A 14,360-nucleotide genomic window follows, 5' to 3' on the forward strand; every position below is an offset into this window, starting at 1 on the left:
CTAAGAAGTTTCTCGCTCAAGAAACTTTATTGGGTTGTAACTTATCCCAATCACAGAACAACACATCATTGGATGAGGAAGAATTCATGCCTGCCTTTTACATTCCAACAACCTCCATTAGAAACAAATTAGAAACTCTGTATTTACCAACACCTTCACACTTCAAATCAAAATTTTAAAGTTATCAGAAAAGCACAATCAATAAACAGGTCATCTTCACCTACACAAGTGTAATCATATAATCTGTATGGCACGTCAAAACAGCTCAACTTTCCAAAAGGAATTATTAAAAAAAAAAAAAGAACGTTTGATGAACACTAAGAAGAGACATCACTAGTTGCCACAGCTAGTCCATGAATAATTTGGGACAATTAATATAATGAGAAATTTGTTTCTAGGCAATTCAGCAGTGAAAGATTAAACAACTGAATAAAACATTAATTGCCAATAATTCACCCAGCTATGACAAAAAGTGTCCTCTCAGAGCATCTACAGGTTTTGAAGAACAGCAGCAACTAGGAAGATGGGCAACTCTTACAGCTGGAAGAGAACCATGTTTCTAAACCCTCTTGCTTGCAAGTGAGAGAGGCATGAAATCTCCATTCTTCTCACTTGGCTACATTACATATGGGCTGTTCAATTCTAAGATACTATTATTCCATGGAAACTCAAGTGCATCCAACAAGGCAAACAATAAACTCACTATCCTCTCTAAACCCCTCTCCCAAAACCTCTAGAACAAAGGAGAGCAGGGGTAAAAGATAGAAAAACAGTGTAAGACTTCTTCAAATTAAGTCTTTTTCTACTAATGATAGTGTACTAGCTGAAACTCCAAAAAGCAATCCTACTGCTCTCCTTATCTAGCAAAAATATCAATGCCTACAATAATAGCAGCTCTGTATTACTGTGACAAAGATAATTTTTTAATCACTTTACTGGCAAGGAGCTCAAGAACAGCTGTCTAACAATTACGGATAGCTCCAGACCCACTTACTAATCTCACACGTCTAACGTTCAAACGACAGTCATAACAGAGCAATCTATCATATTCAATCAAATATAAGGCTTTCTGGGAGATTTCAATGGAACAGGGAGATGCATTCCAGATATCAAGTTAAGAAATGTAGATAAACATATGTAATCGAAAATGTTCCCCCTTGTGAAATGCGGCAAATCAGCATCATATTGAATGAACTTCTTACAATACTCAAATGATTCCTAGAGTTTAACCTTTAACATGTGATTTGCTTTCCATCACACCAGGAGATTCAACTCCTCTCTCTCCTTCTCCTTTAACACTTGAAAGCAAAGTATACCCACACATATGTAGACATAGATATAAATATACACACATACCATTTCCAATACATGAAGATGAGACTACAGTTCCCAACAGATCATTTGTATTTTCCCAAAATGAAAGTCTGCAGCTAAATCAAAGGACTCTGACAGCAGCAGTCTACCATAGCACATTTAAATCAAGCTAAAACAGAAAAATATCCTTTTGACAACTGGTATATACTATGAATCTGTATTTTCCTACCACGTTTTAAATTCAAACCTCAAAATCCAAGCCTAACCATGCTCATAATCAGATTGAAACACTAGAAATTTTCTTTTTATATTTGCATTAGTCTCCCTCAGTGTAGCAAAAGATGCCGAGGATTGCTCTCTGCTTAATTCTGGCTTTCGCAAATGATTAAGTCATTGTGGTTGGATGAAATTGGTCATTGCTGCCCACAGGCAAGTGTCTGCTATTCTTCGTGGCTCAAGAGAGATGAATATACCTTATGTATTTTCCAGGAAAATAGGAATTGCACATTAGAGATACGGGCTTTACCGAAACTTAAAGCATTACTCTCAGTAAGAGAACACAGAGTGCTAAATTGAAAAGGAAGGCACTGAAAGCAACCAGGGAGGCTTTGATTACACAAACAGATTGACAATCAGTAGGTGACAAGAAGCTCTAAAGGGCTGGAGTCAGAGTTTGAAATGAAGCAATACCTTCCACTAAACAATACTGTTGAAAGACACAGGCAACCTGAAGTGAGCCTGAGACCTTTCTGTTTTTTTCCAGGTACATAAGTTAGTCCAATGAACGACATTATATCTCATCATAAACCTTGCCTCACCATTATATCTGCAAGAGCAAAATCCTCCACCTACCTTCCCAGAAAAAGTAAAACAGTGTATGGATGTTTGAATACACTGTTTTATTCAAAAAATGTGAATAAAACATTTATTCACATGAGGATCCTTGACCACTTTAGGTCTGTAGTTCAGTATCTTTGCATAAGGGACAAACTAGATTTCGACAATTTGTTACGGGGTCTCCAATGGAGCTTAAAATGCAGATCAATAAAGTTGAGAAAATTAATCAAAAGAACTTCCAGGGCAAATAACATACATATGCAGGACTGTCAGAAGCTAAGAAGCAGACTATTGAGCCTGCACAAACTTCTATAAATAAATAACTGAAAGGTACAACACCTTTCTAAAAGCAAGACAGAGGGTAACCCAGAAGATAAAAGAATAAAAGAAAATCAGGTATTTACAATACAGTGGAAAGGGAGTTCAGAGATCAGAGAGACTATTTTTTTTTTTAATGCACTGCAAGTCCAGTACATGCAAAATCCATGACCAAATATGCTGCCACAAACAGGCCTCCTGCCATTAGGACATGCACATATCCAACTCACTCATTCAGCAAAGGCATAGATGTTCTCCTCTTGCTTTTTTGCACCATGTTGGCTTGGTTCCTTAAGGAAATCCGAATGAGTGAGGGAGCCAATCGACATGGTTCACCATCCACTTGCATGGGGATAGATTTGTATGTTAAAAGTGTCACCTCACGGCACTGATGCAACCTCTCTCCATGACCACCCACCTGGAGAGCAGCCTGCAAAAGAACAAAAAATAAGAAAACAGTTCAACAAACAGGAAAGAAAAGAAAAAATACCTCAGAACAAATAGTTGAGGCAGTTAATAAATCCAAAATGCAGTTCTACTGACAACATCCATTACACGGTGTTCCATGCATGAAGCATTCTAACAAAGCACAATGAATGTATTTTCCCTTAAGATTTGTAAAGTAGTACTTAAAATTTCACAAAGAAAAGTGGTGGGCAGCAAACATGTCTAATCATACACACCGAACATCTCATCACATACACACACACATGTGCATGCGCAAATGAATACCTGTGTTCATCCTTAAAGGTTTCAATTTGTTTTGGTTAGTTTGTGTGTTTTTTCACTAACAGTAATGTTACTAATTATTTGCTCCTTAAAACAAGAACCCTAATCAAGTACATCTGCAAGACAGAAAAATGGTTTTCCCTTCCTGAACAGAACAGAGTCCTTAATGTGAATTAGATGAATTTAAAATCATTATCATGAAAGCTTACACAGCAACTCAACCTTGAGACTAGAGAGGCTGAGAAGAGCAAGCAGAAGGACTTCATTAAAACAAATAAATGTTCAAGAATTCATTTGGAAGAAATGAAACAAGGAGAGCAATAAGCAGATCCTTCAAATTGTAGGCAGACGTTTGAGCAGAAATGTATTTTTTTAATTAGTGTGACTATTATGTGAGTATTAACTCTCATTTCCCAACCAGATGCAGAAAAAAAAAAATCCTTTATTAACGGAGAACAGCCTAAATACAAGACCTTAATCCTGCTCTCTGCTTAATATAATGGATCGACTGACAATATGATCAATAATATTCATAATAAATACTTCTTATAAAGTGCCTCTTTTCCTTGGTCTCACAGACCTTTCTGTTTATGACCAAGCACATCTGGAAGACATATAGAGCAAGTTAGAATTACATTAATAGTCTAGGGTTACAATGGTTCCTCAGCATCACAGCCAATGCAGACTTGTAGACCCTCAATTCTGAGCTGGGTTTCCTTTAGAGAGAAACAGCAGCTCAAAGGGCCCTACCACTTAAATCAGTCCCGATTAAATTTGTTATTAGCTTTTGAGATCACTCAAGCCACTGCAAGTAGTTAGAGTCACATTAGTGGCAAACCTAAAAGGGCTTCCAACTGAAAACTGACAGTTGGTACATGATAAATAGTACATTTGCCAGCATTTTCAAAGCATACACTAGAATCTTCACAAATGAACTAATAAAGGTTCATTCCACAAGATCTATTAAGATAACAACATTTTTTCTTACTTGTGGCTTATTTCCTGAATCCATTAGATTCAACGAAAAAGAGAGGTCAAGATTGCTGATAAAGACCACCGTTTACTTTTGCTTACTTTGAAGATTAGATTTGTCTTAATTTTGCTTTGAGGAAAAAAAAAAACATTGTCATGGGTATTAACTGAAAGTGATATGCTCTGAGGTCAGGTCACACAACAAATCAGTGTGTGAGTTTAGTGAAAACAGGCTTATCCATGTTGATTTTAACTTAGTCCACACAAGACATAGCGGCAACAAAGACCTAGAAGCGTGAATTTAAACATGATCTATACAACCTGCCAGGAGGCCCAATTATGTGCCTTCTGCTGACTACACTAAGTTCAATCTGCAGGGCCTTTAATAGATTAATGATAGGACAAGTATAAATATCAACTCCCTGTCTTTAATCACCCTCTGAAGGGATTGTCACTGTGTTTGACCACTGTGATAGAAGGACACTAGGGTATTTACAGTGAGATTGCTTTATGGTAACTCAGCTTTAAATCCACTTTAAGGGCAGCATTGACAGAAAATGCACTGACAAAATTGTTAGTTGAATTTTCTTTCTCTATCAGAACAAAAAGGAGAGAAAACATTTTTGTCAGAAATATTAAAAAAAAGAAAAACAAAAGAAAAACCAAAAACCCCAACCTTTTAAGCCATAGATAGAAATATACAAAAAATAAACATAAACAGCAGTAATTATGTGATCATAGAACATTGCCACAATAAAAACATGTCTGCATGCTGTTTTTTCTGTAATAAACCTGCCATTTAACTTGGGAGCAATGCACATGCAAATTAGCCATGTTTTGCAAATACATTTTTATTCTTAAATCCCACTTCTTTTGTTAGAAAACTACAATTTGTCTCCTTCATTTAACAGCAGAGCATGTTTTGGCCTTGGCTGAATACGTGGAATCATGGCGGCTTGCACTCTGTAGCACAGCCTTCAGAATTCACTGTGTCTGGAAGCACGTGCAACGTACTCACCAGTGAGGCCATGGTGAACCCAATGACTTCAATGTAGCCATCATCATGGCGCTGAGGCTCAAAGTCTCTGTGATCTCCAGGGTTTCCCCAGGGCATTGTGCCAGCACAATACCTACAGAAAGAGGTTTGGAAAGCAAGATCTGAGAAAGAAGTTTGCCCTGAGGTGCCCTGACTAGCAACCTGACTACTAGCCTGTTTTGCTATCCTCCAGAATTATCCAGACATACATTCCAGGATTCAGTTCAGGAACAATTAAAAGTTATGTGACAAGGGCTGGACAAAAGGGAAAACCTGCCTCTTGTTTCCAAGCTGGTACGACATCCATGAATGTATCCATCATAACCTTTAGCGTGTTCCTCTGTGAGAGGAAAATGGGGAAAAAACAGGAAATAGGTAACAGCAGCAGCAATTATTTTCTCCCAGCTTGCTTTGCTTTCTGTAGATGAGCTGTTAAGCCAGAAAACTGATTAGCCCCTCTGCTAGGCAGGCATGGGGCTGCAGCAGCGTCTCCAGCCTTGGAGCTTTATTTCTTCTCTCTCTACCATTAAAGAACAGATGCAAAAGTGATCTGAGAGTGATAGAATGGAGAACTTTGGAAAGGAGATAGAAGCCTGCAGTAAGGGAACTGCAGGACTAAAAACATCAAACGCTTTGGACTTCATGTGGAGCAAAGTGGTAGGTTGTTTAAAGCAGTGATCTCCAAAGCAGGATGAACATACCACAAGGAGTGTAAGAAAAAAGTATACAACTGACAAGACAATTAGGGTGAAGAAAATAGTGTTTGTACTTTTAATAAATAAGAAAAACACTAAAATAGTGTTTGTTCCATTTTTATCACATCCTTTCTTAATCTTTTGTGTATGTTTTATAATGTATGTAATATATTAGTACAGCTTTTATAAATAAATATACATATATTGGGATGGTGCTAAAAAATATTTTACTGATAGGGATACACAGTCAAAACCAGTTTTCAGACTATGCTCTAGATAGCAGGAGATAGACAACTTTTAAAAATACACCTATATTTCTATTTGGGACACCTTCTAACATGCTAAAACCATCATTTCTTTCAACAGCTCAGTGTTCCTTTACTAGAAAATTATTGATTCTTCCCCTCCTGCCTTCCCTGCTTTCCAGCCTTTTTCCACACTTTGCTTCTGATTAAGCAAAAGCCCAGGCAGTTTTACTATCTTGTTTGCAGGTTAGGTGCACAACTTTTGAAAGTTTGTTTGCCAATCACTTCTACTACCTCTGTATCAGAATATTCAACTTTGCTAACTAAAAATATTATAAACACCTAGCTCTTGAGTTGGCAGCACAGTGGCAATACATTTCCTGCACATTGACCCAGTCTAGAATAACTTGTAAGTAAGCAAGCATCTGTCTTGAACTTACCTGGGTATGTTTAAAAACACTATACACTGGAACTTCAGCTCCTGGATCTTTGGAGTCAGGTCTGTACCATCACACTACAAAGCCAAAGTGACAGAGCACAGAGAAATTGCTGAATGGAGCCACAGACAAGAGAAGTGTTGCTGCTTTGTAACAACTTTCCCAAGACTTTCCTTGGAATGTGTTGCAAATGTCATGCTCAAAACTGAAAAGTAACAGAGCCATTAAACTCTCACCTCACTCTCTCTCCATTCCTCCCCTCTTCCCACAATATTAGGACACAATTTCTTATACTTACCACAACTTTAACATGCTTGGATAAATCTCTTGAGCTTCTTTGCAGAAAGTCTGTAAAGGCTGCCTGCAACAGAAAAAAAGTGCAGGAATTTTCATTAGCACTTTCTCTCTTCTCTTTCCTTATTTCTCATTCCACCACAGAGCTAATTACCAAAATGCCATTCTTTTGATGCAAATTCTTGCTCACATATTTGTTTCCATATTTAAGGTACATGAGTACAGTGGGAGTCATCATCCAGAAAGACATTCTACATCATGCATTATCAAATCAGTGTTTCTCTCAACTGCATTTTAGAATAAAGTTTTGTCAATGTACCTCCTAAATGCAGAAGTGGGTAATTTTATTTCATTTTCATAATTAATTATGAATATTAATCACTCAAAATAGCTGATCTCAGACTTCCACTCCCCGTGACCATATATCCAAGACTACTCCTCAAAGCTACAAAGATACAAGCCAACACTTAGGGAATTTCTCTAGGAAAGTCAATCACAATGTGCTTTCCAAACCCTAAAAAAGGCAGACTGGCTTGTCGAGAATCTTACGAGTCAGAAGCAGATGGACCAAGACATAACCAGCACCATGTCCAAAGAAGTGGCACTTGCTAAGCTCTGTAAAGAAACAGTGCTTCAGGCACTTTTCAACAGACACGTGCATGGCATTGCCTGAAGCAGTATATATGCATTTTAAATTGCAACAGGCAAAAGGAATTGGCATGGGCTTGTGATGTGAGAAAGGAAGGGGAAATGTACTTAAGAAAACATCTGACCAACTAAGCATCATTCTGTAAGACGAATCACAACTCACCCCTGCATAAAACATTTTATTTCTAAATCGGCTGTTGAATTTCTCTGGATTTGCTTCTGTGAAAGGATAAAAAGGAAAAATAAATACACCCTAATAAAACAAGTAGATCCCATTGTACCTTCACATTCCCTGCTAGCCCTCAACTATCAGATATCTTCTCCTTGAGTAAATACTTACAGGCAGTGATTAAATCGCCTCTTAGCCTTCCTTCCGATAAGCTAAATGGATCTCCTTTAATCTCCCAGTATAAGGCACATTTCCCAGAATACAGGTCACTCTTGTTCCTTCTTGGAACCTGATTTCCTAGTCTGTGGCATGCAGAGATTTCAGAAGCAGCCCTTCTGACACCATATTCAGTAGCAGTACCAACCACATACACATATTTAGTGAAACTATTCTCTAGTGGTAACTATTCTCTAGTCAGTGAAATCATCTGACTATCAAGATTGTTCTGGCTAAAACATCACACTGGTGTGAACACTTCCAAATTACTACTTCTCAAACGATCACTTAGAACAATGCTTCTAGTTCTCCTTGAAGGCACTACATCTCACAGTATGAAGCTCCATTTTGTAAGAGTTACTTTATGTTTCTTGTTTGATTGTTTACCCTGCTACTGTATCACCCATTTGCTGTGTCACAGTCAAGAGCCACCTGTTCTTCAAACAATTAATTTAACCTCATAAGTAAATCTCAGCTCCCTTACTGAGCTGACAGCTCTTCACAAAAAGTCTCAACACCCCATGTAAGAAGCAGGAGGATCCCGAAGGCTCAGTGCTGCACATCCACTGATGTGGCTATACCTGATGGCTCTGGGCAGCAGCCACCAGAGCACTGGCTTTTACATGGAAAAATGCAACAAATACTGACCTGAACCAAACCCCCACCTTAGAGCAGAAAAGGAGTCTTTCTGAGGTCAGGGACTGAACAAAAACACACTGAATTTTACTTTTGACGTAGCAGATGAGCATGAGTAGGGAGAAGGAAGTCTTTCTGTGATGTGGAATAAAGCCTAAAGTTGATTAGAGTGCAACTTTAATTGTAGAAGTAAATCACTGACTGCATATCCAAGGCTCACTCCGTTCTCATCACTCTAACCCTAATCCCTAACCCAGGGATTAGGAAATGAAACGTTAGACTGTGGATGTCTGTAGGGGAGTAGATGTCTAGGTGTCCTGCAAGTGAACAATCCTGTATGCCAAGGGATCAAACAGCATGTCAACAGGGATAAAGTAAACCATCTTCCCTGCTCCACCAAAGCATAAGGATAAACAAGGGATGAAACTGGAAAGAGTTTTTACCCAGAACACTTCCTGAAGAAGCAGAGCTAAATATGTTTGGCTTTGAGCCAAGCCTCAAGGCACAATCTGATTAGTCACAAGAAAAGTGTAAAGGTTGCCATGGAAAAGGTCATGTTAATGTACAGGTTCCTCTGAGATATCACAATCCCTGCTTATTCCAAATATAACAATTGACCAATCTATATTGTTTAAAGTGCCATGACAGGCTGAGAGTTGAATTTCATTTAATTTGGTTTAGCGAGGCAATGGGGGCATGGTGCTTGTTTTAATACTATATGTGATTACAACAGCTCAACATAAGCAACCACATACAACCATTTATCTTAATGGACCAAGTGCTACAGCTGTGAAAGTGCTTTAAGTTTTGCTGAAGTTTCTATGGATTCTCATAAATTGCAAATGAGATCAGAAGCTGTTTTGCACTGCTTAATTCATAGAATCACAGAGTAGTTTTGTTTGGAAGTGACTTTTAAAAGTCATCTAGTCCAACCCCCCTGCAGTGAGCAGGGACATCTTCAACTAGATCAGGTTATTCAAAGCCCTGTCCAATCTGACTTTGAATGTTGGCAGGGACAGGACATCTACCACCTATCGGGGCAACCTGTGCCAGTGATTCACACCACCCATCACAAACAAAAATTCTTCCTTATGTCTAGTCTGAATATACCTTCTTTTATTTTAACGCCATTACTCCTTTCCTATCACAACAGGCCCTACTAAAAAGACTGTCCCCATCTTATAACCCCCTTTTAAGTATACGAAAGCCACAATAAGGTCTTCCCAGAGCCTTCCCTTCTCCAGGCTGAACAACCCCAATTCCACGTGAAAAACAACAAAACCCACACACCAGTAACACCTTCAAGGCTATAAGCTTTTCTCTCCTAATATACATAGAACTTGCTTTGTATATTTTAGTATTCGAGAAGGTAAGAAAGACCAGCAGTAATGACTTGTCAGAGTAGGCACTAGGGCTATGAAAAGCTCCTGGCCACACATACCCACTCACAGGAACATAGCTTGCTCTGCCAAGTATTTTTTTTTTTGTTACCCATGTAAATGTTTAAAACACTGTCATCCCTGGAATAACATATATTCTTTATAAGGCTCCATAAATTCATTATTAAATAGTGTCTCCAGTAAGTGAGTAAGTAGCCATGCATTTCATCTATACAGTATTTTCACAGTCACATTAGCAATGCATACTGATATGCATTCATAAGAAAATGCATACAGCTGTCATCAATTCATTCCTGTGCCCTTTTGTGGCCCTTCATTATGATTCCTAAGCTTGACGCAGTCTTAAGCATTATAAAATATGCATTAGCTCATTCCATCCTGCTCTTTATTTAGCATGGCATTAGAGTGCTACTTTTTCATCTTGAAATGACACTGATAGCATGAAACTGAAGAGAGGCTGATCCAGAAAAAATACCTGCATATGAAGCTGAAATAACCAAAAGCTGAACACAAGCAATTGAACAGGGTCTGTTTATATAACCATGCTTGCCTGAACTACAGTACCCATCAGTCCAAAGCCCACCTGTTTAAGCCACATTTGGATCTGTTTGGGGTGATATAACTGCCATCGGCAAGGGGACAAACAAGATGCTACAACAGCTCAAATTCCTGACAGTTTTGTGGACATTAAAACCTTTCACTTGCAAAGACACGCTTTGGGTCTGTACCAAATCTAATGATATTATGCTATATTCATACATGGGTAACAGCTGTTCAGTTTGAAAACGCAATTATCCTCCTGCTACTTCCACAGTCTAGCAGATTTTCTCCTCCCTCCACCTCCACACTTGCACCTGACTTACATTTGTTTTTCTTTCTGCTCTTACTCTGACACTTCTGCATTAGCATCAACTTCTTTTATAACTGTACTTGGTATACATAACTTTGAAGAGCTCCCCTTTTAGCTCTTTTGCACCAGTGGATGCTATTTTTCCTTGCACTTTTTTTTCATTCTAAAAACATTAAGTCACTTGGAAATTCATAGTACGATCTCTTCCTTTCTACTTGTGTGTACCTTAGGTTTTTATGTTCCATATTTCCTTCTGAATTGCAAGAACAGGATGTTGAGTGGAACCCTATTTGTAAGTCATAAAATAAATGCCCATTCCCAAGGCTAAGGACATAAAAAAGTTTCTATTACCTCTAGATTCATGGAATTCTAGTGTAACATGTGCATCGAATCCAAGGCTGAAGTAATTATTGAAGACACTGAGAGGAAGCTGTAATCAGATAAAAAAAAGATATATAAAAATAACATGAATTAAACATTCCGTGACACATGAGGAATTAACTACTTTAAGCCTGGCATCTCATGAAAACCTACAAAGAAGAAAGTGGAACATATCAGGGAAACGTATGCAGAAGGCTGCTCTGAAGGTTAGTAACGGCTTGTGGAAGAGGATCACATACAGAAACCCAAAGAACACACAGTGCTTTATGATCATATATGTATCTCTGTAAACCCATCAAAGGATTCCTTATGTTGTTATTGAGGTTTCCCATAATGCTGCTCCACTTAACATGTCAATACAAAGGTTTTCCTAATTGCTGGCACTTCAAACTCAGCATGTCTAATGAAACTCAAGCCACGTTCTTCCTGCCCCTATGTAACTAGGAGCAACACAAGTCCCAGACAAGAAGCCCTTATCCTATTCAGGATGCATGGGGCAGGGAAGCACATATCTGCCCCCTTCATCATTACACATGCCCAGCAGGGCTACAGAGAGAGAACAGTAGCATCTGATAGATAAGCTGGAAATTACAACTTAAGAGGAAAATGGTTCACAGAATAATATTTTATGATCCTAACACTTTCAACAGCTCCAGTCCAAATGACACGCTACTATAAATGTGACCACCACGCAATTTTCCCAGTCTTCAACTATCAAGATACACTAGTGGAATAAAATTCTACATCCTTTGTCTGATTTAGGGATGGGTGGTAGTCACACAGTTGCATCTCCTGCCACCCCAGGTAAACCAGAGAAAAAACAATGACCTTTCAGATAAAATGCTAGGAATTATTTTCCAGGATTTAATTCTTGAGATAAATGCTCAATGGCTGGGAGCTTAAGACAACAAATGGATGGTTGATGTAAACTATATTTTGCTCACCTCTGGAAGGACTGACACATGAGAACTGCAAAAGGAAGAGATTCAACTAGAGAATTAAAAAGTTTAAGAGCTTCCCCATACATGCAGCTTACAGCGTAACCAAAAGATGTTCTCAAGCATCCTACAAACTCTGTGGGAAAAAGGAGGTGCTAACCTTGCGTGCCCCATCCTCCAGCTCATCCTGTGGCAAATCTGGGTTGCGCTCAACCTGAAGATTCCAGCGGTCCAGCTGGACAATGGTCCCATCTTCTACATGGCACAGGATCTTGGACACTGGCTCATCTGTATAACCCTAACAGCAGAGTATCAGCCATGGAGAGTGAAAGCAAAGAAAGTCACTCACCAATTACCTCCCTCTTTCACACAGGCCTAAAACACCAGACCAAACGTTCCTAAGAGCTTCTCAAAATATTGCTAAATTTTGATATACCAAGTGTTTTAACAAGCTGCTGCCTGGGTACACAAGTCTTGGGCAGGCAAAGCAAGGTTATAAGGAGAGGAATTCAAAGTGTACTTGTCATGACTGCAATACTTCCAGTCATGTAGTTAAGGATAAATACAGAGAAATAAAATGTAAACTATATTTAAATTAGAAGCCTGCATATCCTCCTCATTACTTGGCCTGAAATATCAGACAGATACATCTATGTACCACATTCATTACAGCAAATAGGTCATTAGTAATTCAAGATCCCAGACTGGAAACTGAACCAAACCATTGTGCTTAATTGAAGCAGATCCTGAGCACAGCACTGCCTGCTCTTTAGTGAAAATGAAGTTCCACCCTACACAACTCAACCAGAGCAGCAAGTTCATAGCCCACGTATAAGGGTACCCCAGTCAGCACTTACCCCACCCCAGTTGAGAGTGCGGGCAAGGTCATTCCCAGTGCCAAGTGGAAGGACAGCCACAGGAGGTGGGGGGCTGAGTTGTAGCTCATCGAGGATGGAGAGGATCCAGCCTACCTATAAAATGGGAAATGCAGAGGGCCATTAGTCAGGAAGATTAAAAGGGATGGAAGCGAGGGGGGAAAAAAAAAGGAAAAAGGAAAAAGAAAAAGAGAGACATAATCTGACGGCACCTCCTTTACAAAGATGATCAATTAAAATGAAAGGGAAAGGGGAAAATTACAATATCTGAAATTTAACTCCACAACTGCCCCATCCGAGGTTTCAATTTTTGGACAAAGGCACAGCAGTTTTCATGAAGCCCCTGTGCAAGCAGAAGCAATGGGATGTAGCCATCTTTAGCAGCACACAGAGATACTGAGGAAAGGGAGCACATAAGTTGCTTTTCTTAAGCAGGAAATGAAAACACACAGAATTACACCTAGTATCATAAGGCTGCCTAATTACTGCTCTGAAAAATACTGTATGTAAAAATGAGTGAAAGATAATATGGAGAATTCAATATAATTTTTTAAATTGCCATTCTGCCGAGGAAAACTAAACCTTTGACAATTGTTAAGAAAGAAAATGCGAGGCACACTGAAAATGGCATGGCATCAGAGAACGTGTCCTGGAATAGAGGGTCCAAACGAAGTCAAGCATGGACCTGCCCACAGGTGTCCCATTCCCCAAACAATAGACCTTAATGATGAATTATATGACTCAGTGCAAAGTACTTTTTATATATATATATTCTTGCCATATGTATGCACCCGTATATATAAAATAAAAGACTAAAAAGCTGGAATAATAGAGAAAAATCTAATCCTCAAGGTTGATGGCTTTGGGTTGGAATAATGAATCCGGCCCTTTTGTATCACAAGCTATTAGTTATTTTAGAGAGCTGTTTCTCTCTCCTGACCCTTTTCTGGACTACACAAAATTTTCAAATAGAAATCTAGCCAGAAGGAACAAATTACTGTAAAATATTTCGGTTTCATTAAATTCCAAGAGGGGAAAGAATTGTTGCTGAAGATGTTATCAAACCTTTTATGACTAAAATTCTTGCTACAAGAAAATAAGACTATTTCATAAACTATTTCTCACCTTTAAAAGTCAATTACAAACTGTGAAAGAACCTGTGCTGCAATTTTAAATGAAGAATTAAGAAAAAAATAAACATAAAATGATAAAATCTATTTTTTTTCCTGATGCCAGTGTTCAAAGGTGCAGTCCCTATTACAAAAGATTTGAAATACAATTTCAAATAGATTCTTAACCCAAACTGGAATGGCCTTCACAAAAGGCATCCAGCCTAACATGGACATCGGGAATAACAGCTCAAATTTGAA

At 38.6% G+C, this 14,360-nt stretch overlaps 1 protein-coding gene across 5 annotated transcripts in view; it reads right to left on the reverse strand.

Moving 5' to 3' along the window:
- The window catches only part of DGKI (diacylglycerol kinase iota), a 206,246-nt gene that overhangs the window by 80,294 nt on the left and 111,592 nt on the right, over positions 1 to 14,360 (reverse strand). For all 5 annotated transcript variants that reach the window (XM_061444897.1, XM_061444894.1, XM_061444893.1 and 2 more), the window contains 8 exons: positions 12,973 to 13,082; positions 12,276 to 12,413; positions 11,148 to 11,226; positions 7,689 to 7,744; positions 6,882 to 6,944; positions 6,587 to 6,660; positions 5,189 to 5,300; positions 2,700 to 2,899 (listed from right to left, as the gene is read on the reverse strand). In XM_061444897.1, coding sequence (XP_061300881.1) covers positions 2,700 to 2,899; positions 5,189 to 5,300; positions 6,587 to 6,660; positions 6,882 to 6,944; positions 7,689 to 7,744; positions 11,148 to 11,226; positions 12,276 to 12,413; positions 12,973 to 13,082 — 832 coding nt within the window. The remainder of the gene's footprint in view (positions 1 to 2,699; positions 2,900 to 5,188; positions 5,301 to 6,586; positions 6,661 to 6,881; positions 6,945 to 7,688; positions 7,745 to 11,147; positions 11,227 to 12,275; positions 12,414 to 12,972; positions 13,083 to 14,360) is intronic.

This window comes from Pezoporus flaviventris, unplaced genomic scaffold, assembly GCF_033815535.1.
Source record: "Pezoporus flaviventris isolate CSIRO_AGI_PZ_B2104156 unplaced genomic scaffold, CSIRO_AGI_Pfla_v1 ptg000002l, whole genome shotgun sequence".
NCBI classification, from domain to species: Eukaryota; Metazoa; Chordata; class Aves; order Psittaciformes; family Psittacidae; genus Pezoporus; species Pezoporus flaviventris.